Genomic DNA, 27,315 nt, shown 5'->3' on the forward strand with positions numbered 1-27,315 from the left:
ACCAACAACACACTCGGCAGAACATTATGTTATTTACACGGGTGCACATAAGTGGTCCGCATGTGCGCATTCGCTGTCAAAATAAAAGACGCGCACCAGATAAGAAGTTGCAACCCGCGTTTGACCGCGGGTCAGGGCTGTTCGGGGTTCTGTTTGTACAGTTATGTTTTGTTTATGTTGCCATAGTGACGGGTGACGCCCTCTCGCTGCGACGGTGTGTCCTTCCGGGGTCAGAGGGCGCCCTGTGTGTTGTTGTCGTTGTTGCTGTGCGGTTGCTGCGCTGAGCAGTTAGCTAGCGGCAGTGTTCTTCTGCAGATGTCAATAAACGGCTGTGCTCCCTGGCTAGCTCACGGGAAGCAAGACCAAACGACACCTCCGTCTCCTCGTTGTCTAAGCTCGCCACATTGGTGTCAGAAGTGGGATGATGGTGGCACCCCATGTTCTGACCCGAGTGACTTTTCCCCCGCCGGTCGTGACCGGCCGGTGCGCCCAAAAGAAGGCACCTGGACATTTGCAGGACTTTGTGGGGGTAATGGGTCGTCGGGGACGACTGACCCCTTAGGTGGGGGCTATGTAGCGGGTCAGGGCTGTTCGGGGTTCTGTTTGTACAGTTATGTTTTGTTTATGTTGCCATAGTGACGGGTGACGCCTTCTCGCTGCGACGGTGTGTCCTTCCGGGGTCAGGGGGCGCTCTGTGTGTTGTTGTTGCTGTGCGGTTGCCGCGCTGAGCAGTTAGCTAGCGGCAGTGTTCTTCTGCAGATGTCAATAAACGGCTGTGCTCCCTGGCTAGCTCACCGGAAGCAAGACCAAACGATACCTCCGTCTCCTCCTTGTCTGAGCTCGCCACAATATTAAACATATCAGGTCCCCATAAGGAGAATCATGTACTAACGGCTGTCTAAATGACTCGGGTAAAGTTTGTAGCATGCATGCTTGTTGTTTTTGTCTGCTTCCACTTGTCTTTGCACTAGGATGATGTTGGCATAAATGTGCAGTCATATTCGTTGTGTTCCCACTAGTGCTGTCAGCGTTAATCTCGTTGAAATGACGTTAACGCCACAACACGGCAAATCTCCATTAACGAGCTACCCCTGCGTGGGGCTAGACGGCCAACACGTTAACGAGCTAACTGTGCTAACACACTAGTTCCCACCCATGTAATTGAGCATTGCGTGGCACATCCAACATACTGTTTTACTTTAGTCCATGACGCGCTTACCTTCAGGGTCATACGTCACATGAAAACCAAAATAATTCCAAACGCCAGATCTGAATGAGGGTGGGGGAGGTTCAATTTGCCATGTTGCAAGGGGAGCTTAACTTCTGTCTCGCTAGCTTGCCCTGCGCTCTTCCTTCTGACTATGCTGTCTGTGTTGAACGCTCAGTGGATCTGCGCTCGACAGTGCAGCCTAGGCGGAGTAGTCGAACGCAGATTCACTGAGCGCTCAACACAGACAGCATCGTCAGAAGGAAAGTTGATAAAATAAATTACAAATTTTGTATTGTTCGATACATATGCGTACCGAACCGAAAGCACTGTATCGAACGGTTCAATATCGATACGAGTATCGTTGCACCCCTAATTTTCACTTTGAGGCCTACCCTGCAATTTCACCACGGACCTTAAACGTGGGCTTAAAGCAAACATCCAGCTTCCTTTAGAACTGCAAATTTAATTTAAATTTGTTCGATATCTCCAAATGTCACGCAAAAAGTGATAATGGCTGATGATGAGAGCTGGTTTTCCACAACCCTGAAATTTTCAGGCATGCAGTCTTACTTAAAAGATTTGACTGTATATATATTCATCTCTGAAATTGCTGTTAGAAGAGATTTTATCATAAAATGATAGAGGCAATTTTGTGGATCAAACTAACAGCTGATGACAGAAAGCAGAGGCTTTTACAACAACACCAATTTTACCCTCCTCTCCCCTCGCCCACCTCTGCTATCATCTACATTCATCATGGTCAATCATCTTCACAGGTTGGGACCAAAACCATTCCAACCATCAGTAAACAACCATGGCAGAAAGTGTTTTACATCACATTTAAACTACTGATGCTAATGTTAAGAAAGTTACCTACACATGTCCATAATCAGGTTTCCTTTAAAGCTTTTTAAGAGCACAGTTCAATTAAATTCGTGTACCAATATACACAACTGACAACTCTGGCTTTCTGAGGGTTTTTACGTTTTTAGTTATCACGCTTCTTCATCTAAAACAGCAGCTGTGGTGAAAGTGGCCTGGAGATGCACAAGAAGATGATTTTGATCCGCAGACTGTTGAAATTTGCTATTAATGCCGCTTTCTTATGTTATGAAGCAAGTTCAACATAGCCAGGATTTCTTCATGTTAGCTGTGCACACTCATATAAAGGAGTGCTGCTGTCACAGCCTGTTCAATGCATTCAGGTCTACTCTCTCCCACTTATGGAGGAGATGTGGAAATCACTTCAGTTTGTGGCCAAATCAAAGTGAAATAAAGTCTGAATATTCCTTTCGACAAATAGCTTCCAAACAGACCGATCAATAGTCCAATGTGATTTTGGTTCCCAATTCAATTCATTTTGCAAAGTAAACTCTGTAGAAAATTGGTACCAAACACAATCAGGTACTTTCTTCTGCACCAATTGGATGACTGCATGTATAAAATGCATTCCTTTAGCAGAGAATTCATGTTGTACTTACAGATGATTTCATCCAAAAAACAACAAACTAAATCTAAAGTTTTTAAACAGACCATCCCGCTTCTCCATAATGTAATACTGGCATCACTGTGTTTAATCTGACCAAACTGATGTAACTCTGAGAAAACACGGAGTGGTGTGGGTGGAGGATTAGATGCCAATCCTCATCCAAAATCCTCAGTTTTGGTTCTGCAGTACTTACACATCATGAATGTGGGTGTAGAATCTGCTGTTGAGTGCGCCAAGCTCAGAGCCCACCAGGATAAAGGGCCCGACTATCCCAGCAGCCCCCAGAAGCCGATGCAGATCATCCACCATCCTGGAAGACAGCGACACTCGTGAGCTTCTGCACACAACCAGCATGCACCGCAAACTGGGACACCATATCTGTTTAGCTAGGTGGCACTGCAGTAATGTCATTAATTTCTAATCTGCTTCCATTATTATTATATTAAGAGGCAAAAATAATCTAAATAAGAGAAAAGGCAAAAGGGCATCAGTTCTATCTTACAATAAAGAATGTAAACAGTTTTAAAAAAATCAAATCAGCAGTATCTTTAGTTTTCTGATGTCTAATTTTCCAGATCTGGCACCAAAATAAACAGCACTGCTGAAAAACCCAAATGACAGCATAACGGAGGGGGACTGCTGGCTCGCTTCCACTGCAAAACACCGCAGGAAAAACAATCACCAGCAAACTTAAATCATCAGGAGGAGCATCATCATTACATGAGGCGCAGCAACTCCTCTGCGAGAGCCATCTGCTCGTCCCGGGTTTGTTGTGCTAATAAATCAAACCCAAGGTGTCACACTGAAACGAAGAGATTTCACAAGACTCACAGGGTTAAGGTTAGGGAGTCATCACACCTCTTCAGATATTGAATCCCAGGAAATTTATTGCTTGCACCTCAAACAGGCAGCCGACCACTTCCCCCGGGCAGGACGCCAAACTAAACTAGACTGCTGACCGTCGGCAAATCAGGGCTCCTCATTCCTTAGGCAGATTTAAGGCTCAACAAACGCATTACGATGTCAGAGAGAGGATGATTAGAGCCCAATCCTGTGGCTGCGTGACGCAGGGGAGGCCTGGAGTGTGTTCAGCAGGATGTGCACACATCAGTCTCTGGCCAGAACATTAATGAGAAGTCCCAAACAGCTACTTTATCAAAGTAATACTGATTCCCTGTGAATATTTACTCTGCTATGGCAAACGCACCGAGTGAAATCTGCGATGTTATTGTACTGGGGTCTTTGCTTTGTGTCACATCAAGGAAGCAAAATGTTTCTTTTTGGAAACAAAGAGTTAAATGTTCTGGAGAGTGGTTGCATAAATTGTTGTCTAAAAAGGTAAAACCATACCAAACAAACAAAATGCTTTATAAGGATTGTTCTCCTTCACTGCAAGAGACAAAAGAAGGCCCGTTTTTGCTCAGTGGTTAAAATTAATGCCTGACATTGCCTGTTGCCAAGAAACCTTTAAAGGGTTTTCTCTCAGTTTTTTAATAGATAGAAAAGTAGAATATTCCCCATTTTCTGTCTTTCTGTTTTCTTTGATTTACTCAGTAGATACCGTAATCATGTGAAAAAGAAAGTATACACAGGACAACTGTGCAGTCCTCTGAAAAAGTAAACCCCATGATTCAACATCTTGTAGAGCACAGTTCCAAAGAAGTCGGATGAATCGTGATTATTACAGATGAAGATTATTAAAATTTAAGTTCAAATTGAGATTCATAATAGGGAAGAAAGGTGATTTTCAGCATGGCATGGTTGTTGATGACAGGTTTTTTTCGTCATAAAATGTTGACTGAGGGAGGAAGCTGCAGTGCCCACACAGACATGAGAAGAGAGCATGACAACGCCACACAGAAAAGCCCCGGGGAAGATTTAAAACCAGGACTGAGGCGACAGTGCTAACCGGTCCGCTGGTCAACAAAGTCAGCAGTGCTTGCTTATTCAAACCTAAAAAAATAGACATAAATAAAAACATACCAAAGTGAAAGCAACCGCTCTCATTTCATCTCAGACAGTGTTGTGTCATAACGCTCCTTGCCACAGTCTGCTATTGTTGCTGGAAGCGCGCTTGCCTCGCTTGTCTCTCTCCCATAGCTCCCAGTAGCTAGAGCTTGTCAAGCTGAGTGGCCAGCAGCTTCTTCTGTTTGTTTACCCATTGTGGGTAACACTCTTGTATAATGGGAAACTGATGGGAGGTTAGCGTGCTAGAAAAGCTGCCGCTGTCTCTGCTTTCACTCTGACTGAGATCAGTCACGAGCCTCATCATATCATCATAACAGGTACGTTTTCTCCTACTGAGCACCTCGTCCAACGCGTGTGATGTAGAGCAGAGTAGTGCGAAAAGGTTTTAAATAACTCCTTTAGCATTTTAGCAAGAAGAGAAGATATCAACCGTGGGTTTATAATAAAACGGGCATTCAAAATCCCATATCACTTTCCCTCGTGCGCCACTGAGAAACAATGACCTGACACGGATACAAACATTACACGAGGTCGCCATAGAAACTGAAAAGGTGCCATTAAACCAGGTATGTTCCACACAGATGCTGGCCTCCTACAATCAGTATTACAGAAAATTCATCTTTTAAAGTTATACAAATTGAGTTTACAAATACAGCAACAGCCTATATATGAGACAGGAGGCCCCGCAAGTGAAAAACAGCAAACTCATTCATTTAGAAAGAAAATTACAAGAATTTAAAAAGACAAATCCTAACTGTGACGCAGTTTTAAAGTGTAAAATTATTGCAAAGCAGCAGGCATTAACACACATTTTAAATGTCACAAATATAGACTGCATATACAAGAATCTTGCAGCTACGATGAGGTCACCCACTGATTTGTAGACTATTGTTTTAAAGGCTTAAATATGGCATTTTGGCTATTTTATCTTTTTTATTTATTTATTTATTATTAAACAGATTGCTGGCCCTAACTGAAAAACAGGGGGAAAACAAGCCACAAGGTAAGCAATAAAGCAAGCCAAGCTTTATCATGTATTTTACTCTAAATGGGATAATAATCAACAAAATGAGCATCATGCTATATTAAATATGACTTGAGACTAGAGGTTGAGACCTCAAACTGATCAGGAAAATGTTTCGTGATGTAATAATTCAAGTGAGAGGTGGAGCACATTCTCATAAACTTCTATATTACCTGATGTGTTTCACAACCAGAGTTGACTCTCCCATCGCCTACTACAAATAGTGCAGGTTTAGCGCATTTCTGTATTGCGTATGTCTGTCTTTTACATGCCGTCTATAGTACAACCGCTCAGAGTGACGAACTCATAAAACAGCACGCTCACCGTCCAGTCGTTGACATGTCCCAAACCTTCTCTGTTCCCGTGGTTTCATTCTGCATCAGCCGCTTGCTGAAGCCCAGGCCCATTCTGTCGTATGTACACACCTGAGCAGCGTGACAAACAAGGACAGCGAGATTTTTTTTTTCAGTCACAACAAGCTCACCTTACAGAACAGTCCGGACCTGCCTTATTGCGTTTAAGCACTTTAAAAATGCATGATGGCTGAGTGGCCCTAAAAAGCTCCAGATACAAGCGTAAACATTGCTCTGTATGTTTGTTTTTCTTGTTGTTGCTTATGCAGTCTTTTTTCACTTTATGTGTCAGGCCCTTCCGCAACATGGCTATGACTTCATCTGGGTCACATTTCAGACAAACAACATGGGGCAGGCTGTCAGCCTGGACTTTCTGCCGGCAGAAAGTCCAGGCTGACAGAGGCTGGCAGAGATACTGCAAGGGCTGTCCCAGCACGACCCAAACAACAACAAAAAAACAGCCACATTTGTAGTAGCAGATTCTGGGGGAAGTTCACCATGGTGGTCAGAGGGAAAGCCAGTGTGACTGCTGACTGACTGACTCTCAATGTACAGCATATGGCAAAAATGACTAATCTAGATCTGTTTAATTCAGATATTTAGAGATATTAAATTCAGTCATATTAATAAAATGCTATAACATTTCACAGTATCATTCAGAACGACACCCATTTAATTCTGTAATGTGAGTGAGTCAAACCCCCACCTTTGTCAGCGATGCAACATTCTCTTGAACGTGAAACCAAACATCTGAGGACATTCCAGTTGGTGCATCCAATATAACTACAGGAAAACAGACTGATCAGGCAGAGCTTAGCTAAAAAACATAAGCGAGCCAGATACAGAACCATGTGCCAGAAAAAACTAATTGAAAACAAAATACAGGCAGCTTATTACCAACTGGTTTTCCTCGTCCTTTACACAAAAGATGCATCTTTTGACCCAAACCAACATCAACAATCTGGCCATCTGGATGTAAGACATGGGGGAAAAAACAGAATCAAAGATTAGGCTTCGCTGAGTGCTTCTCATTCAGCTTTGAGAACTTCATAACTGTTTAAATTACGCAATTAATAAGTAATGACATTACATTTTGCAGAAAAACATAAAATTGATGTTGGCAACAACGACTTTAAGATAAGTGAACCTTTAGGCAAGAGCATCTGTGCTTCTCTCTGAAGGGAGGCGTAGTTGAGGAACGGAGGGACGAGGATGATCACAAGCAAACACTTCCCAATGTTGACGAGCACGGAGCTGTAAGACACACTGCCTTTGACTTCAGCTTGGCTGGGCCGTCTTTGATCCGGAACCTCATTTATGCAAAGAAGAAAATGTAACGTTGACTGCACACTCACTTCTACATTTCGATTTATAATTAAACACTGAAATGTTTCAAAAGTGTGGAGTTTGGATTTTATTAACCTCGTCGTAGAGTCAGGCCTAAAAGTGTTACTGCTTCGATCGTTTATTCATTCTTTTTTATTTTCCTTTTCTCTTTTTTTTGAGGATCGCTTGCCAATGATTCGTTTGAAAGTAAAATATTCATTAGATAACCCGCAAGTAAGCCGTAAACAAACAAACAAAGCTGTAAATGGTGCAGTTTTGTTTAAGCGGTTTGGCTCCTCTTCTCTTTGGACAAAATAATGAAAAGCTGACAGAAAGTGGTTCATGCTCCAAACCACTGTAAGAGCAAATAAATATAAATATCACCAGCAGACATCTACCTAACCGAAAACAAAGTGACACGTTAGCTTGTGGACTCAGTCAGCTAATACTCGCCAGCAGAACTGTCAACTGTAGCCACAAACAGCTTGCTATCGTTACGTTACCTTATTATTAGCAACGGCAGGTTCATTGCCTGATGACGGAGCTTCAGCTCTCCTACGCATTCTGAATGAATGAACTTATTAACAAATGTTGTAATATTCACACTAGATGCACAAATGTATTGAATGAATGAAATCAATACAGCAACAGCCTGACTTCCTGGACGGCTTACAGCAGCCGACGAGGGACAAACCGCGCAAAGCTCTAAAACGGTAACATTCGTCTCTCTGCTCTCTTTGATGTGCACTGCGATTTGTCAATGTTTGCCTTGCAGTTATTTATGCAAACTCAGTAAACTTATCATTAATAAATTCTATATTATTATTATTATTATTATTATTAATAATAATAATAATATTATTGTTGTTGTTGTTGTTGTTATTGCAGTTTTTATTAATTCTTTCGAGGTGTGTGGCTAAGTGTGTATTGTTTTATGTTGTTACCTGTAGAGACCAATGACAGAGATACTTAAAATCTCTCCTTTTCAACAGGATTGAATCAATACAACTACGGACCTGCGGGGGTCGCTGTTTCCCACAAACCCTTCCTGTATTGGCTCACACACTCCAGTTAAGACAGGAGAGTTAACATTAATAGGCCCATAATCACCACGCAATAAGACCTAAAAACGAAATCTTCATCTTGCAATGAATAATGGCCCCAACGCAAACTGAAGGTCAATGACTGAACATATGGAAAACTTGGACTGCGTCTTGATATATCCCAAATAGATGAAGATAATTAGAAACTAGGGGGCTTTGATTGCGATCCCCTCGCTGCTCTTAGAACAGCTAATCAAGCCCTCATCATGCATAATAACGCACTGATGGTTTGCAGGACAGCTGCTTCCATGACAAGTGATTCATGCAAATAGACGCTTTTAATGCAGGCTCTACATGTGTGCCAGTTTGCGTCATTCTGGGACTGTCACATCCATACTGATGATATTCAGTACTATAATGCACTATAGCACACACCGTGAACTGGGCCTGCAGTCTGGCTGTGCTCCATGTGAGTAATCGCCTTGCACAGACACCAGAGAGAAAAATAATAAAACTTTATGGTTTCAGGAAAGGATTCAAGCGTTAGGCAGTCCATGACATCACAGAATCGTCCACAGAGAGGGAACATTAAGTTCTGAGTGGTGAGTGTTTCCCTTTTATTCCCCACAAATAGAATACAGTCAGACACCCCACCCCCAACCCCCACTCCCAAACCAGTTTTGTCATTAAACAGTACCTAGACAAAGGCAATCCTCAACAACAAACCCTGTTTAGATAGCAGGTGACTGGAGCCATGTAGGGAATTCATTGCGGTAATTAAAAAGTCTGGCTGGACTGAAATGATGAATGTCAGGTATTGACACACTGTCAGGCAGGCTGCGCGTTGTTTGTGCTGATTTTGTTCCAGTGTAGCCGGGGTTGATTAAAGCTAATGACGCAGAGCCTTCTCAGCATCTTGCTTCTGTTCCAGCCTCGCATAATTAGGACTGAGAGAATAATGGTCTAATCACACAACTCTAGCTTCTCAACTACAGCTTTCCTCTGCAGCTTGTACAGCAGTCACCTGGCCCTTGGCTTCATCTGTGGTCCATCAAAACACCCGAGCCTGCATCCACTGGGAAATCAAAGATAGCTCCTTCCATCAAAGATTTAGACTTAATAACAGGATTCATCCAGTAATATAAAAAAAAATTCTGATGATGTATGATGGCCTTGACTGCCAGACTGACTAAAGGCCAGTATTTGTTGTTTGTTTCTGTGGATTACTGTTGGAGGGTCACATGACCGATTGCTGACAAAGCTCAGATTTTAGAAGTGATTGAACTCTGACATCATCAGATATGACCCAGAAGTCTTTCAAATTTTGAGATGCATACTCTATAGTGTCTCTTTTTGTTGTAACATTCATGATTAAAATAAAAAAATGAAAAATCATCCAAGAATATCCTTCAAGATCCTAACATAACAAACTTTATTATTAAAATAATTTTTGCTGTCACTCTTATCCCTAACGTACATAATATTCATATAGTTGTTATGATCTATCCATCCATACAAACACTTCTGAACTGATTTGGAGCCAACACCTGACATTGGGGTGAAAAGGTACAATTAGTATGAGCCAAATAAGCATGTTGGATTAACATGTAGTGTCTGTGTCCTTTAGCACAAACACAGTAAAAGAAGACTTTTGTGTACAATTTGTTCATTTTTTGTACAATTTGTTACTCTAATTTAACATTGCTCACAAACTAAATCTGCCCTCGAGCTAAATATAACATCTTCATGCTCCCAGCGAGCACAGATGAAAGGCTAGTCCTTCACTGCCAGGTCACCTCAACACCATCTTTTGCATCTGTGGCATTTCTGGAGGCAGGGCCCATTTTTAAGGTGTTGCTGCTTTCCCCAACCCATCTCTGACATTCAGCACAGTCTCACACAATCCCTTTCATCTGTAGTTAGAGGGTACCTTTCCAGCAACACAAACTGTATAAGGTGGGACAGCCACTGAAAACAGAGAACAGACCATCTGAGTGCAAATAATAACCTATTATTTTGACATTTCTGGCATTTTTCTGCTCCCATTCCTGCTGCCCGCTTTCAGCATTTGTTTTCAGGCAATACTATCTACTTTTGCTCTGTGCTACAGAGTTTCTACATGTATATGCAATGGAAGTGTAATGGAGATAGCATGGCAGGGGCACCAAAATCTATTTCCTGTTTGTCCTATCTGTTTTGTCACATAGCACAAGTTAACTGAATAACGTTCCTCACTGGCATCACCAAAGTATCACCTTTGGTATCACCAAAGGTCATCAAAAAATTCTGAAGAGGTATACATATCTCACAATATGTTAGCTTTCCACTGTTAAAGGCATCTGACTGTATGGTGTGATGCTCCACTACAGCCAGAACCTCATACAGGAAACAGCTTGCTTGTATGTCATGTGAAATGGCAGCATTGCTCAGTAGCTCTGTCTGTGAGCATATGTACTTTGAAAAACAAAAAATGTGCCAAAGACTTTTTGTGGAGACGAAACATCAGAGATTCTTTAGGGGGTGGGGGTAGTTATGGTTTCCTTTAGGTGTTCACTGTGACTGAGCAAACTGTCTTTAGTAAGTGTTTCAGCTGATCACGTGTTCACAAGCCAAATCTCACTCTGCTAGCAGCTAGCAACTGTAGCTGTCCAGTGTAGTAGAGTATAAAGGCTAATCTTTCTCTCTGAAATATGATAATAAGAAAAAAAGTAGCATAAAGTGAAAACACTTAAAGTAAACACTTTGCTGAAATATGTTAATGATAGCGTTTCACTTGTCAATGATTAGTATGCTGGTGTTAGCATTTACCTTAAGCAGCCTCAAGAGTTGAAAGCATGATTGAAAGTCTTTTAGACTTGTTGAATTAGGTAACGAGTGAAATGCAAATCCCTGTATAGCCAAGGAGAATACATTATACAGATGGTACAACACAGTAAATGTTTCAGTAGTGCCAAGAAAAACTACTAATTTTTCAGGTTTCTCCTGCAAATAAAAACTAATTTGCTAAATGTAAATTGCAATGCAGCTTCACTACAAAATCAATACCAAAGTAGCAGCACTTGATATGATTTCAAAATATGATGTTGCATATTATTGCCTCTAGTAATGCTTATGTGAATGTGTATTCAGATACTTTCCACTTTTTATTAACTATATCAGTCTATAGGTTCCACCCATGGAGCATGAGATCATGTTGAATTTTTTCTTAACTATTTTACATTTTATCTAAGATTGTATGCAATATCTCCTAGGCAATTTACTCAGACTTACATGGATGAGAAATTCATGTTTACTGCTACCCAGTAAGTCTCAAAGCAAATTAATTTGTGCGCCACCATTTACATTTTTATGATTGGTGTGAGAAAAGACACGCACACACAACCCTAAATGTTATTGCTGCAATAAAGTGCCTCTTTAACTAATTTCTGATTAATGGATTGTTGTTCCATTTGGTGCCCATTGTGTAAGCTCATGTAATTTCTAATTTTTTAGTGCGTCCCTTTTGTGTTCTGTAAATGATCCAGAGTGAAAAGCAGCCTATACACAAGCCTTTCCTTCAACTAAACAAGCTGTTTCTCAGGAAATGTACTGTCTCCTTTATTTATTTATGAGTGAGCTCTGGGGTGTTCAGGAGGGTAGGCATCACAGGCATCTGTCATCAGCGCTCAGTCTTCAAACTCCACGTGGTGCTCATCGATTTTAGCCTCTCACTGCTGAAGAGCTCTATCAATCAATACAGTAACAAGTCTTCATTTATACTTGAGAAATGCTGTTTCCAGCTCAGCGGGCATGAACTCCTGGTGTTGTCAATGTAGCCATAAATTTTCAATTCTGAATTTAAAATTTTGGCTTTGGGCCTTATCTCTCTAACATGGCTGTACCTCATCTGGTCATGGCACAACGAAACATAAGTGTGTGAAGGCTCATCTGCCTTCACACACACATGAACTTCAGTGACATCCCAATGTGTTTAATATGTCGGCGCACCCTTTGCAGCCATAACAGCTTCCAGTCTCCCGGGAAGGCTTTCCACAAGGTTTAAGAGTGTGTCAAATTGAATTTTTGACCATTGTGAGGTCAGACACTGATGTCGGATGAGAACGCCTGGCTCGTCTCTGCTGTAATTCATCCCAAAGGTATTCTTTTGGAGTTGAGGTCAGAACTCTGTGCAGGCCAATCAAGTTCTTCCACACCAAACTTGATCATCTATGTCTTTATGTACCTTGATTTGTGCCTGGTGTGCAATCATGTTGGAACAAGAGGCGCCAACCCCAAATTATTCCCACAAAGTTAGTAGTATGAAATTGTCCAGAAACGGGCCACGCACCTCACCATCTGCTGACTCTACTCTGTGATTTGTGGCTAAGTTGCTGTCGTTCCTCGTCGCTTCCACTTTGTTATAATACAGTTAACAGCTGACTGTTGAATACCTAGTAGCTAGGAAATCTCACAACTATACTTCTTTCACAAAGTTTGTAGAATTCAATGATTTAGATGTGTGACTGAATACTTTTAGCAATATAGTGTATAATAATTTTTTAAGTTGTTTACGTGGATTCCTTCCTGCACCATAGGGTTGCATCCCTGAAACCACTTTGTTGTCTACAATTGCTATATTGTATTTTGCCTCTTCTAATACAATCAATCAATCAAGCCTTTTATTTGTCACATGCAAAGTGTATGCCTGCAGTGAAATTTGTGTATCGAAGGAGCTCCTTTTGGTGTGCAGTACTTTACTCTTGAGACTGATATTGTTTAAGCATTTAGGAATAAATTAGGTAAGTCATCACCTCTTGTGCATTCAATAATAACCTAAAATATACACTACTATACACAGCAGTTAACTTTAACCTATCGGTGAACTGTGATTAATACAAATGTTATTTATTTTGATGAAATTTGTAAATGTACTTAATTGTTAGTCTGTTCACACAGCTAAAAATAATTAAGAACATTCTAAAGCACTGCTCTGCCTATATTATAGAAGTTCTAGTACTTTCAAGCATTTCTTTCCTCCCCTTTGTTTTTCCTTTTTTTGTACCCTTTGTCTCACTTTTTACCGTTCCACCAGTGTACCTCTTGCTTCAAGCTTATCTGCCAGGTTTAGTTAATAGTTTCTTTACAAGTTAAGATTCTGAAACACCTGCTCAGTTTATGCATGTTCATACATTTCAACAAAAATTACTACTAGTGGTTATGCCACACTTTTTATGGCATACTGCCGTACCTTATGACATTTTGCTTTTTTTTATTTTTACTCAAGTACATAAAGTTTTATTTATATCTCTAATGTTTATTTTGTATTTAAAAGTAAATGTGATAAATGACTTCTTTTTTTGACAGCCTGTTAATATTATTATTAGTAGTAATATTAGTATGGATATCATGTGATCATTAGCTGGAGCCAGAACAAACCCTAATAGTTCCACAGTCTTAAACCCGTTTAAGCTTAGTGGGTCTGTTTTTGCTCACTAGAATCGTGTATTTCTTCCTTATCTGCAGCCACTGTGTCATTTTTATTCCTGCAGTGTATCTGAGGATGACAGCTCTCCCCCTTCCCCTCCCCTCTCCGCTTTCTCCGCTCTGCCGGGACGCTTGCCCGGTTTGGTTTGGTCCGCTCCTCCCCTCTCCTACGTCTCACCGATGGTAGTTTCTATTGGGAGAAGGTCAAATGACTCCGCATGTCTGCCTCTGTGTACATTCCTGCCGTGGCGCACGCCTGAAGAAGAAATACTTTCATCGCGAGTGTGTTTGCGAGCATCCGAAAGGCGGCATCGCGCAATGTCCCTCTAAAAGTAAGTACCGATGCGCAGCGACATGTTTGTTCTCTGTCAAACGGATAGCCCGGCTTCTTCTTTCTTTTCTTTTTTCTTTTTCACATGTGGTCGGATAAGTCGTTTCCTTATAAAGCTTTAATGTTTGCAAAGTGTAGTGTTTCTGTGCGGATGCTACAGCTCAGGAACCCGGATGGTTTAAAAATAGTTCCTTGGGGATGCTTGGAGTCTTGTGATGCTTTCAGCGGTGCAGGTGAAATTCAGGTGAAGGGAGGCTCTTATTCCCACTAAACAAATAACCTGAGCTGCTTGTTCTTCATGCGCCTCAGCGGTACTTACATTAAGATCAGTTTTACCTTTGGCGCTCCTGCTGCATTTTCGCTATCCTGGAGTACATTATAGGAGCTTAATGAACGAATACATCTCTGAGCAGCAGTAATAAGCCACATTTAGTTCTAAATAATGCAGAGGTAAAGGGAAGGTAAACAGTAATCAAAAGAAAATGGGAATTCAGACTATTCATCAGCACGAAAGTGTATTGAACCATGTTTACGTTATTTACTCAACAGTACATGTTATCTGAGGTCTGTGCTAATGTGGGAGCATGGAAAGTTCACTCCTCAGCAACTAGAAAGCTCTTAGGAAGGTAGACTTAATGAAGTGAGTCATCTAAGTGTGGCCACAACTCCCCTCCCCTCCTCATCTTCCCCTGCAGAGTAGTATGTAGCTAACTAAGCCTATTACACCATTGCATAATGCAATAAGGTATTCCCATAAGGTGCAGAATGAGCTGCCTCTGGGAGTCAAGTGGTGGAAGCCTGTGTATTGTCCTTTTAATCACTTATTATACATGCTGGTAAAACATATAAGGGAGAAGGTAGTCACGAACACAGAGCTAACTAAAGGGAGCTGGATCACTGTCCACAGACACGGTGGCTTCACTGATGTGAAAGGTAGCTTGGTCAAGGGCAGCGAGACGTTCAAGGTCAAATCAGAGTGAAAACGGGGAGAGGAGTTGTCAGGTAAAGTGTCTGATTTTTGTGATGACTGCTCATCTTGTTTCACTTGCTCAGATGATCCTTCATGCTGCTCAGGCAAACCGTTTTCTAACAATGCTGCCATCAATCCATGTAAAAAAGAATTCTTTAAAAAGAGCTACAAAAAGCATTTTCTAAAGAATCATCTTTCAAAGGTTGGGAGAAGTTAAAAAAGAATACCAGGGTGTTTCCTGTACGCTAATGCAAAAATCTCTTAATTGCATGTTTTGCTAATATCCAGTAAAATATAAGAAAACACAGTTTGGTAATGTGGCATTTTGCTTAAAAAGTAACTTGGATTATGTAATTTTTCATTATTTTGGACATTTATAAATAAAAAATAGTTTAGGCATAAATCAAACCATATACATACTCGTAAACTACAGCTATATTTAGACTGTGTGTTAACTTTCCTGTATATATAATATGCTCAAAGACAATGATATTTGAAAAGCCATGATGTTTTTTTTTTAATATAGAGTTGTTGTTTTTCCCATGTCATAGACTAAATAATGAATTGTTTAGAAAAAATATTGGTCAGTTGAGCGTTGTGTTGTAGTAACTGAGTGTTTAGCTCTGCTACCAACATTTTAGAAATGTCAAGACTAGGGCTTGCAAAAACCTGGTACTGAGATAGGCCAACAATCAACAGTAAAAACAACTATCGGATTAGGTACTACTTTGCAACATTTTCAGTGCCAGCAGTGCTGTCTTTGCCTCATCCAGCTGACACACAGCTTCACACAGCACTGCTGCAGACAGGCAGACACACCGCCCTCCCTTTAGTGGCAGCATGAACTGTAGTCTGTGTTCACAACCACTGAACAACATTTTATGAGGGTTTTCAAGCTCCCCTTTCAACAACATTGCAGTAGTAAACAATTAACATACATATTAACCTGTTCAACTATTAGAATCTGCCATGTTCTTTACCATAGAACTGTTACTACAGTAGAAAAAATAGTAGTGACACACACACAGACACATGCGCACACACCTTCAGTCATGACTCTTATGATGAAATCATGCACGGTCCTGCTGGCTTTGATTAATCCTTCACCCTGCAAACATCAGTGAGTTCTTGCCGTTACCAATTGATTACTGCATCGAGATTCTCGTTGATGAAACTGACCTGTATTCACTTAGTGGAAATGATTTCATACATGCTGTTTTAAAAAGAAACAAATTCAATTAGTTGGCTCCTAATAAAAATATATCCTTATCTGTATTTCAAGTGCATCAAACTGCGCTTTTATGCTTTCTGATCTTTTATTTATTTTTTTCTCCGCGCTGATAAGCTGAAGCTGTGAGGGACGAGGCTTGATGTCTATCAAGATAGCCACGAAAAAATTCGGTATCTCTCGACTGTGTGAGGCTCAACAACAACTGCAGCCTCCTCTATCTCCTCTATCTCTGCACGCTCATCAATGCACACAGCTCTCAGGTAGACTGAGAACTTCTGCACTACCCTTAGAATACAGGCAAAAAGTAAATTGCTAACATGAGATCAGACAGTGTTCCTTGAAAGCACTCTTTGGGAAGACTTATTTAAAGTGCTGCTAGTAGACTTTTAAATAAGCCCTTATATGTAGCACAGACTGCTTTTACCCTGAGGGGCATGCTGTGATGTAAAGGTCAAGGTGTAGGCGATAACCCTGTGAGGCTTCGTGCACATATAAGTGGTTCCACTGGGATTCTGTGGTTTCTAAGCACTGTAGTTCAATGTAAAGTTCCTTATTATCCCTGATTTATCATCATATAGACCCTTTTGCTGCCTACGTCATCAAAAGCATGCGTGTGCATTTTGGCAGCGGAGGTAAAGCGTCATCCCATTAAGTCAGATAAGGATGACGAGACAACACAGTTGTAAAGCTTGATTTAAAAGTGTTATCATCATAAAAATGTTGGGTTGTTGCGTGTTTGGCTGTCAAAATCACTCCTCTACAAACAGCGGGTTGAAGTTGTACAGAATTACGACGGGATCCCAGCCGTTTCTGAGAAATCTGAGGCGTCTGTGGTAGCAAGCCATTAAACGTGTTGACGAAAGCTGGACTGAGGACACAATCAGAAATGCTCGCATTTGTAGCGCCAATTTACATCAGGTAAGTTATTTATCTACTCTGGTTACACTATAATTCCTGCTTTATATGAATAATAATATCTAAAGTAAGCTGCATTAGCAGGTTTGCTATTTGGCTATTAATCAGTGTAGTGTGACTGTCTGGATCAATGTCCTGGTAAGGATATATATATTTTTAGAATCAACCAATTTGTTGTGAGCTTGTGCCTGCATATCCTAACTTTTCACATTTCTGTATTAAAGCTGAAGAGGATATCCCAGTCCCAAGGAGAGAATATGATGATCTAAACCTGAGATACACTCAGCTTCAGAATGACTGTGTGAACCTGCAGCAGGAGAAAAACTTCAAGCTGAAAATGCAAAGCTTAGAGAGGAGCTGAAAAACTCTGCGTTTTCCTATGCCACTATTAAATGCAAAATGGGGCAAATGCTTTCTTTCACAGGACTTACCTCCTTTATCTTTGAATATAACAGACAAAATCACAGACAGTGTAGAAATAATTTGCCAAAATCTCATTCTGCAGGATCATCTTATTGGTTTTTGCTAATGAAATTAAGAGTGGGCCTTAAATAACACTGATTTAGCCTACAGATTTAAGGTATTAAAACCCACCATATCAAATGTATTGTTGCATTCACTATAATGTTGTCTTGCTGTTTCCTCCATGGTTTCACCCTAAAGAACAGATGGGACATTTAACTTGGTTTTGTTGTACTGCATTATATCCATAATTAATTTTGCTGTTTTTATCCGTTGTGGTCACATGGTGAAATTTAGTACGTGTGATCCGATGGGTGTGCCAGTGGTGTTATCTTAACACATTCTAGTGTTTCAAATTGATGATGCTGCATTTAAGTTTGTGAAATGTTTCTTCACTTTTCACCTTTATTTCCTGTGGTGAGAGTTCCCTGAGTGAGTGTTAAATAAAGCAGTCAAGGGCTCCAGCAAGCCTGGTTGTTCCTCCGTATCAGTGTCCAGTGACGTTGTTTCTGTGTCACTGTTCCCTAGACTTGTCAGCACTGCAGCATCTAGCTCCACAACCTTTATTTCCCGGATGTCATCATCGGTCAACTCTGATGACTGGGTAATAAGAATACATAATTATTATTATGCCGACTATTTAAAGAAATATATAAAATATATTTTATGAAGCTTGATCATTTTTGTTCAAAACTCATGAAGCAGAGTATTAAAACATAAACGGTACACAACACTGAGTAGCCAATCTAAGGAATCCAAGTTACGAAATAAATAATGTGAAGGCAAAGCTCAAACAAAGAAAAAAAAATACTGAAATGACTGAGTGTCTACAGGTCTTTATGATTTTTTTTTTTTTTAAAAATCATAAAATAAATTGCCGTTGGGAAAAGTCTTTATTCTTCAAGCTCGGGTCCTCTACCAGAGGCCTGGGAACTTGAGGGTCCTGCGCAGTATCTTAGCTGTTCCTAGGACTGCGCTCTTCTGGACAGAGATCTCCGATGTTGTTTCTGGAATCTGCTGGAGCCACTCACCTAGCTTGGGGGTCGCTGCACTTAGTGCTCCGATTACCACTGTTACCTTCACCCTCCACATCTTCCCGAGTTCTTCTCTCAGGCATTTCTTGAGCTTCTTGGGTTCCTTCTTCCAGATGTTGCTGTCACTTGGTATAGCTACATCTATCGCTCTATCACTGTCTGTATCTGGAAGTCCCACAGGATCTTAGCTTGGTCATTCTCCACCACCCTAGGGGGCGTCTCCCATTTTGACCTCGGGACTTCCAGGCCTTGTCAGCACAGATGTTCCTGTACACTATGCCGACCACTTGGTTATGCCGTTCCATGTATGCCCTGCCTGCTAGCATCTTGCACCATGCTGTTATATGCTGGATTGTCTCAGAGGCATCTTTACACAGCCTGCACCTGGGGTCTATCCTGGTGTGATAGACCCCAGAACTATTGCTCTTGTGCTTAGAGCTTGTTCCTGTGCTGCCACAAGGAAGTGAGTTGCTGGTCATCAAAGTTAATCTGTTTAGATAGTTTGCAGGATCTTTTGTGGATAATCCCTTTTTCTAGATTGACAGACTCTTACATCTCCTTTCCCAAAACGTGTGCACATCCTTACCTGTGTTATTACTGTTTACAAATTGTTAAAGGATCTATGGCGCTTATGAGGATACATCCAGCTGCATACAACCATATAAGCCACTTAACCAAAAATAATGCAGTTTGACAGGCATAATATAGTATCTTTTGCAGCGACAGCAACAAGTATAACAATGAGTGTCTACAGCCATCTGTAAAACATGGTGAAGACTCTGTTATGGTTTGGGTTGCATTTCAGACAGTGGTGTTAGGGATCTTAGCAACAGCTTCACTTTTCAACATGACAGTGATCCCATACTGCTAATGTCCAAAGAGCATGCCTGGATAGAAAAACACACAGTGGAAAACGATGTGTCATGGATTGGTCTCTCAGATTCAGGACCTCAGCATTATTGAAGGAGTACAGGATCACCTTGATAGCATATGGAAGAAAGAAGAGTTTTGAATGTCCTTCAAGAAGCCTGGATAATTATTCCTATTTGAGGTATGCCAAAATACACAAGAAGTGGACTGAAAACCAGTGGCAACAGATCTACTACAGTGAGTGTCTACAGCCATCTGTAAATACAGTGGAGGCTTTGTTAAGGAACAAAAATCATTCAAGAAGCCTGTAGAACAATTCATGTAGACTACTTCATGAAGAAATTACAGAAAGCTGTCTAAAAAAGTTCAGGCTGTGTTGAAGAAACAGGTGGCCATACCAAGTATTGACTTTTAAGCCCAAAACTCTTTCTGTGCATATTTCAATAAATAGCTGCACTTATTTCCCATTTTCCCAGCAAAATATAAAGAATTAAGAAGTAGCTAAAGACTTCTGCACAGTACTTTGCAGTGTTCTTTACTTTATTAAGCTTTTCTTTATTCTCTGTCACACACACACTTAGTGTTTGCATGGTGGACAGAGCATGTAATCTAACAATGCAAATATGGAGGTGGACATACAATAACAACAGCATCATAGATTATAATAGGCCCCTTTTGTTACTCAAACAAGCAGAACGTTAGCTATGAAGCACTAATTATGATGCATGATTATTTACTCAATTTTTTGTGTGTTATCTGTTTTTTGGAAATTATTGGATTGGTTGTCACAGGAATAAAGCAGGTTTATTTAATATGGGCGGGATTAAATGACCAATGATGTTGCATCAATGTGGGTAGAACCAGTTGTGATCAGTGCAGTTATGCAGTTGGGATCCTGTGGCGTAGCCTTACTCATTATTCCAGGGGGCTGCCAGTGCTCCATTCTAAAAAAGGAATAATTGGTTTGTGTTTATTACCATGTTGAAATTTCTCTGTAGTCTACTCAACTGTCCTGCTTATAAATGCAATATTAAAAAGAAGAATAAACAAGCTTTAAACAAAGTCATTCTGCTGGTCCTACAAGACAGAAGAGCCCCTTTAACCCTTCAAAATCAGCCAGTTCATATTTTAGTGCATATAACATCATCAGTTATCACAGTTGTGTTTTATAGTGCAAACTTCAAACTATATACCAGTTTTTAATCCTTACGATTCAGTTCTTTAGATTTTATTGACAGTTTGATGCGCATAAGTCCTACAAAACAAAAATAGATTGAAGCCAACAAAATAACCAAGCTTATGTTTTCTATGTTACATCTCACTGTAAATAACACAGAAGCTTTTTCTATATTTTATGACATGGCATAATACATACAAAAATGTTCTGAATCACGTTAGTTTTATATTAGTGTTATATTTTTGAACATGTCAATAGGTGTTTGATATTCAGGTATTTGTTTTAATGAGATGTTGCAAAGCACCATTTGCTAGCAGTGGTTGGTGCTGTCCCAAAGTGGGGGGGTAGGCCCAGGCTTAGGGTTAGCACATATGATGACTTTGACCTCAGAGGGTTAAATAATATTTTACTTGTGCTTCCCTGGTCTATGGTGATCTGCTGTTTGCTTGAAATATTAAAGAATTTATCATTAATACAGTTGACCTTTTCAGTATCGACAGTTTTCCTTTGTCAAAGACCACAGGAGCACGCACTTATTCATGATGAAGCAACAAATCTGACTGCTTGCTTTGAAGATCTGAACAAATACAATTATCCTTACTAAGATCACCCAATCCTGGATCACCAAGTGATTCTTGGATCAGAAGTTTTATGACAGACATATTAGCTAAATGTGGATATATTTAACAAGGAATTACATTTTTGCCTGCTTACTTTTTTTTGGCTGCTTTTTTATTTATTTATTTTGCAAGCACTCACATTGTATACTGTGTTTTCAGTTTTTTGGGTGTTCTGTACCAGCAGTCTGCATTGGAAGAATAGGGAAGTGTGGTTTTGGAGAGCATAAACAGAGGGATACAGACAGGGTAAGGAAGGAGATGGTCCTGAGTCCACAATGAGACAATTAGATAATGACAAGGCAGTGACACAGATGATTTGTTGCCTTGTGTTGTAATGTGATTCCAGGAGTCTAGCTGAAAATTCATTTTAAGCTTTCACAAAATACATTCTTCCATTATGGAGCTTGGTGGGTTTAAATAATTTAAAACATTGTTTTCCAAAACAAACAGGAATCTCCTGAACAGGACGGCGCTTTCATGGCACTTTGATGCTTTATATGCACTTTGCTAGAAATAACTTCTCTTTACATCTAGACGTGGTTTATGTTATCTGTAATGAGTTTACTGTGTATCTAAAAGAAAACTGTGATTAGTCAGCCACACTGCAGGCCATAAAGTGGCCCCCCTCTAGTCCTCCCTCATTTTGGTATAAATACCCCGAAGGCTGATTTGTTTTTCTCACCACTCTGTGCGATTCTTATGTCTGGCTCACTATCTAATGATGATAATCTTAAAAAAAACCCAAAAAACCATAAGAAGAAAAAACATCAAACAAAAAAAAAACAAATTAAAAAAAACAAAACAGGTGAACATTTGGGAGGGCATGAAGAGGAAGCAAAGGGTGTAGCGTACACAAGGGGGGTGTTTGGTTGGGTTCCATAATAGCGTTACGTACATACAGTAAACCGCTCCATGGGACTGGTTGGAGGATTAAAGAGGATTTTCCACGCTAAGCTACAGGAACTCAGCCCTGTGACCCCCTCTTGTTTCCTCCTCCCTTTAGAAGAGCAGCAAACCAGCCTCCTCTCTCCTTTCAGGCTGCTTGGCCCGTGTTGCATCCACCCTGTGACCCACATTGGCGATTATATGGATAGGATAAAGAAGAGGGTGGCACCACCCTTTAGGATATTTTATAGTGCGTTTCCATCAAAGTGATTTGACAGCTATGAATCCTTTGCTCTGTCATTTTTTTTAACCAGTTTGACATTTTCTGATAAATCTGCAAATCTTACTTTAATGACAACGCTGATGATAGTAATAACTGTCCAGGTAAATTAAGGGCACGTTCTGAGCGCCTTTCCCGTACCCGTGAATGGAGTGATAATGTGACAGCCAGATGACATACATCACCAAATGGGCCCCACATAACTTGATGGGAGGAAGACAATGCTGTCAGCAAACTAAAATCTGATTAAGTTGAGTGAACATTGCCTTTGGTTCCACTTTGGGACACTGCTGGAAAGCTAATTGAATCAAAGCAAAGGGGATGGGGTCACTTTTGACTGACACTCTATGGGCATTTGTCTCCGTCAGCCTAACATCATGCAGGGAGGTGACTCAGCAGGGAGCCGTCCCCGACCCAAATGCATGCACGCCCTTAACTCGAACTGACAGGGTTCTAGGATCCTGTACATACCTTGCCACAAGCAAGACTGCTGGAAAGCTGAGGTTTTCTCTTTTTATTTATACTTTTTATTTTAATTGTCGTCATCATGTGAAGCCCCTCCCCCCTACCCACACACAAAAAGCAGAACTAGATCAACCCAGGAAAGCAGAGGTTCATTTTGTGTAAATGCCGAACTCAGAAGAGATTCTGAGTTGTTTTCTCAGGGGCCTGTGGAGTGCCTAAATTCAAGGATGTTATGAGGAACGTCCCCCTGGCGTGAGGAATGACTTTGCTGCTTGGTTCGAATGACAATATTTGTTACTATTTCTGTAAATCAAACTTTTCAGTGACCATTTCAGTCTTTATGAGAGGTAAAAATGGTTAGGTTGATTCAAGCATATGATTGGGGGGCTACAACCAACCAATGAGGCCAACTATATTACAGTCTTGACCAATTTGTCAGTTCCAATTTGCTGCAAAGATTTTGTCTTTTTTCTGTTTCTTTGCAGCTCCTGTGCAAGTTTTTTCTTTTTAGCAGAATATAATGCCAAAACAAATAAAATGAAAAAATACTATTTTAGAAATGGTGAAGAGCTCCAACACCGTTTGCAGTACTTGCCACTTAGCCGACTATGATTCAACTGAGCAAACTAGTACGAGGTCAAGCAGTGTTTTCACAGTAAATTGCAAAGTAGTTTGTGAAATTTACTGGTCAAAAGTAAATGAACCATAACCCCATCAGCTTCTTGATATCACTCAACAATATACGTTATCTCTCTATATATGTGGGCATGTGTGTGTTAGCCCCACACGAGGCCAAAATGATTCTCTCGATTATTGTCGTGATTATTCATTGATTTAAGTGACATAAATGTAATGTAAATATAACACTGCTTTCACATCATTTCAATCCATTTATTGTACTTCAGCGATGCATGTGAGAGATGTGAGATTCCTCTCTGTTTTCTCTGTGATATTTTGTATACACTGCAGGTTTTTCCACTTTGGAAAAATAATTTTATATCATGTATTTTGCTCAGTAAGTTGACTATTTCCCTTTTTATCTCACATCTTTTGACATCTTTGGCCGAAAGGAATGCAACTCTAATTGTGATCATTGGGCTGGATGGATATGTGGACGCATTGAGCTGATGTTCGATGATTGATGTAGCAGCCATTATTCTTCTTGGCCTTCATGCTTGAATTGTGCTGCAATGTGATGTTTCCAGGTGGTTGTATAAGTTAGTTGTGTTGCTTTGGATATGATTTGTTCTTGGTTAACATCATCATCAAATCTCAAGTATTTCTAAATAGTGCATGATGATGTGAGGACAGATGAAGGACAGTTATTGAATCAGGCAGTGAAGAGGATTAATATGGAGGAAGTGAGGGCACTGTGAAGAGGGTGGAAAGGAGGTTAGTTCAGATGACATACTTATGGAGGTAAGGAGATATATAGGAGGAAGGGCAGTGGAATTTGTGATCTGTAGTGAGAGTAGATAGCAGGTGGAAGAGAGCTTGGAGAGGTGAAGGTATGCCCTGGAGAGAAGAGGAGTGAAAATAAGTAGAAGCAAGACTAAATACATTTTTTGTGAGTGAGAGGAGATGGATGGGAAGGTGACTATGCAAGGAGCAAAGGTAGTGAAGGTAAAATGAGTTAAAAATACCGGGGATCAACTATCAAAAGTAATGGATGGTGCACAAGAGGTGAATGGAAGATGTTGGAGTGGCCAAAGAAGAGTGCGAAGAGTGAAAGGGAAGGTTTACAAGATGGTAGTGAGACCTGCTGTGATGTATGGTTTGGAGACAGTAGCACTGACAAGAAGACGGGAGGCCAAGCTGGAGGTGTAGATCTGAAGATGTGAAGACTTTCATTGGGAGTGACCAGAATGACCAAGATTAGAAATGAGTACTTTCAGAGGGACAGCTCAGGTTGAGTGTTTTGGAGATGAAGTTAGAGTGACATGATTTGGATATGTGCTGGAGGAGGAATGGTAGATATACTGGACAAAAGATGTTGAGGATGGAGCTGAGGCAGGAGGAAAAGAGGAAGACCAAAGACGAGGTTCGCGGATGTAGCGAAGGGGGACATGCAGAAGGAGAGCTGTGCCAGACATTTGAATGTTGCTGTACATCTGTCTTTATCGTGGTGTTAATGGTCCGGGAAACTTCAAGCTATGTGGTGCAGGGAACACTTGTGATTGGTGCATGATCAGGGGGTGATTTAGGGAGAGCTTGATTTGCTTTTGCTTTGAGTTCTATTGGTGGAGCACACACTTTCGGTATTGCTCGAGTCAAGTCAAAATCTTAATCAAGATTAAAATTTGATTACTTGTGCAGCTCAAGTGTGTATATAGAAAAGAAAATATGATCAATATATCAGTATTTGGGGTTTTTACTCAATATTACTCACTCAAGAATCTCAATATTGGCAATATCTGCTATTTTAAATGAACAACTTTTACTGTGCTCCGCCTCTGAAATCTCGCTTCATGCGTAACACAGTTCTGATACTGGTATGAATCTAATCTGCTGTCCTTTGGCTATGAAACGAATTTCCAAAATTATCACTTTATTCCTTCTCTGAGTCTTCTTCTTCTGGCATAGCATACATGTACTAGCCAAATAAGCATATATTTTGCTTTTGAGCCCAGTGGCAATTCAGAACTATCTTACTGTAATAAAACGTTAGTTTGCTCCTCCATGCAGTTTTTGTGACATCTCATGACAGACAAAAGTCTAGCGAAAAAAAAAGAAAGAGCTTGCCCAGTGTGAACTTGTGTGTGAGAGAAGCAGTAATTTAGGAAACATTTATAACCTGCTATATTTCCCTGTAGCTGGATTTTCAGAAGCATAGTTTAGCTTACAGAGCATTGAAATACGTATCCGTTATAATTCAGGCTACAATGAGACTCCCAGTGCTGTATTATAGGGTAGAATAAGTTAAATTAAACTAAAGAGCTCAAACGTATTAGCTGCAGGGAGCTTTTAAACATGTCAAAGCTATTAGCTTAATAATTATTTCTCTATAATATTTTCATCTTTTTGGTGTAAATCAATATGATTAATTAAGTGAAAGGCACTCAGAATCAGATACAATCAGTTGTCACTTTTAGCATCAATAATGGAGCGCTATTACATGAACATGAAACATAATGACTCCATTATCCCTCACGGCTGGCGAGTGGCTGGAAAAATTCTCGTGGAGATGTTTGGTTTGAAGGGGAAAAGCTCTCATGCAGGCAGATCCGGCGTAGCTCCAGCAATGACGCAGTCCTCAAACGTATGCCTGTGTTCCTCCGGGAGATGCAGATAAGACGCCATCGAGAAGATAACAGCCGTGCATTGCTACCATTAGCCCAACACAAATATGATAGTCAGAAATGACAGAGAGGGTGTTTATTCCTTGCCCAGTAATTGACTGAGCATTTCCATAATAGGATTGTGTTTCCTGCCAGGCTAATGTGACCCCTATTAGTTCAGGAAACGTACTGCAATCAGGCTCTGCGTGCACTGCCAGACAGCCAAGAAAATGAACTGGGGAAAAAAGGAGAAATGAGGGACCAGAGGGTGAGAGAGATTTAAACAATGGAGAGATGTAGACAATGGGACAGCCAGAGGGACCAGAGAGGGGAGCAGAAGGGAAGATGAGTCATATCACTGCACCAAATCGGGCCTTGATTGAAATGCCACTGCAGCTACTGTACTTAGATTTTAATTTTGGTTGGCCTAAATTGGATTTTAACTCACCATATCATTAAGCTTACATTAGACATGCTGTTCATACACTTATGCCTTGTGTTTAAGTCAAATGTCCAAATCAGGAGTTGAAAAAGGACCAAAAACAAAATGAGCGCATTATCTCCGATATGAATGGAGCAGAAGTGTTTGTTTCTGAGGTACTAGAAAAAGAACAGGGACGTGCAGTGCTTAAAATACCTGCTGTATTTATGTGGCAAGTGCTGGAGTTGTTTTCTTTCCTCTGTGCATCTTTGTGGCTGTTACTGATTTAGCTGCATGCTGGCCCAGCTAATCCTGCCCCCTGATCGATCCTCTACTACTCTTGCTTGCACTCTGGATTTTATCCAGGAACCATGTTGGCTCGTGTCTTTATCTTTTCATCTCATCAGTCATTCGCAGAGCGAGTTTCATGGAGAGTTTGCATTAACAATAGAATGGATTTGATACAGTGAGGCTGTGGCCTTGCTGGGAACCATTTGGCA

The 27,315-nt window shown here is 40.6% G+C and overlaps 2 protein-coding genes across 3 annotated transcripts in view; one reads left to right on the forward strand and one right to left on the reverse strand.

Moving 5' to 3' along the window:
• The window catches only part of si:dkey-122a22.2, a 29,782-nt gene extending 21,731 nt beyond the window's left edge, over window positions 1–8,051 (reverse strand). Inside the window, exons 1-6 of the mRNA XM_040012722.1 lie at window positions 7,874–8,051; window positions 7,192–7,354; window positions 6,942–7,013; window positions 6,751–6,827; window positions 6,016–6,116; window positions 2,893–3,009 (exon numbers count right to left, since the gene is read on the reverse strand). Of these exons, the coding sequence (XP_039868656.1) occupies window positions 2,893–3,009; window positions 6,016–6,116; window positions 6,751–6,827; window positions 6,942–7,013; window positions 7,192–7,354; window positions 7,874–7,933 (590 nt within the window). The 5' untranslated portion in view covers window positions 7,934–8,051. The remainder of the gene's footprint in view (window positions 1–2,892; window positions 3,010–6,015; window positions 6,117–6,750; window positions 6,828–6,941; window positions 7,014–7,191; window positions 7,355–7,873) is intronic.
• Window positions 8,052–14,084: 6,033 nt separating this feature from the next.
• oxr1a (oxidation resistance 1a) overlaps window positions 14,085–27,315 on the forward strand; it is a 168,129-nt gene continuing 154,898 nt past the window's right edge. For both annotated transcript variants that reach the window (XM_040013142.1, XM_040013145.1), the window contains exon 1: window positions 14,085–14,208. The gene's annotated coding sequence lies outside the window, so the exon portion shown is untranslated. The remainder of the gene's footprint in view (window positions 14,209–27,315) is intronic.

Source organism: Simochromis diagramma, unplaced genomic scaffold (assembly GCF_900408965.1).
Source record: "Simochromis diagramma unplaced genomic scaffold, fSimDia1.1 OVJJ01000618.1, whole genome shotgun sequence".
In the NCBI taxonomy this organism is placed as follows: domain Eukaryota; kingdom Metazoa; phylum Chordata; class Actinopteri; order Cichliformes; family Cichlidae; genus Simochromis; species Simochromis diagramma.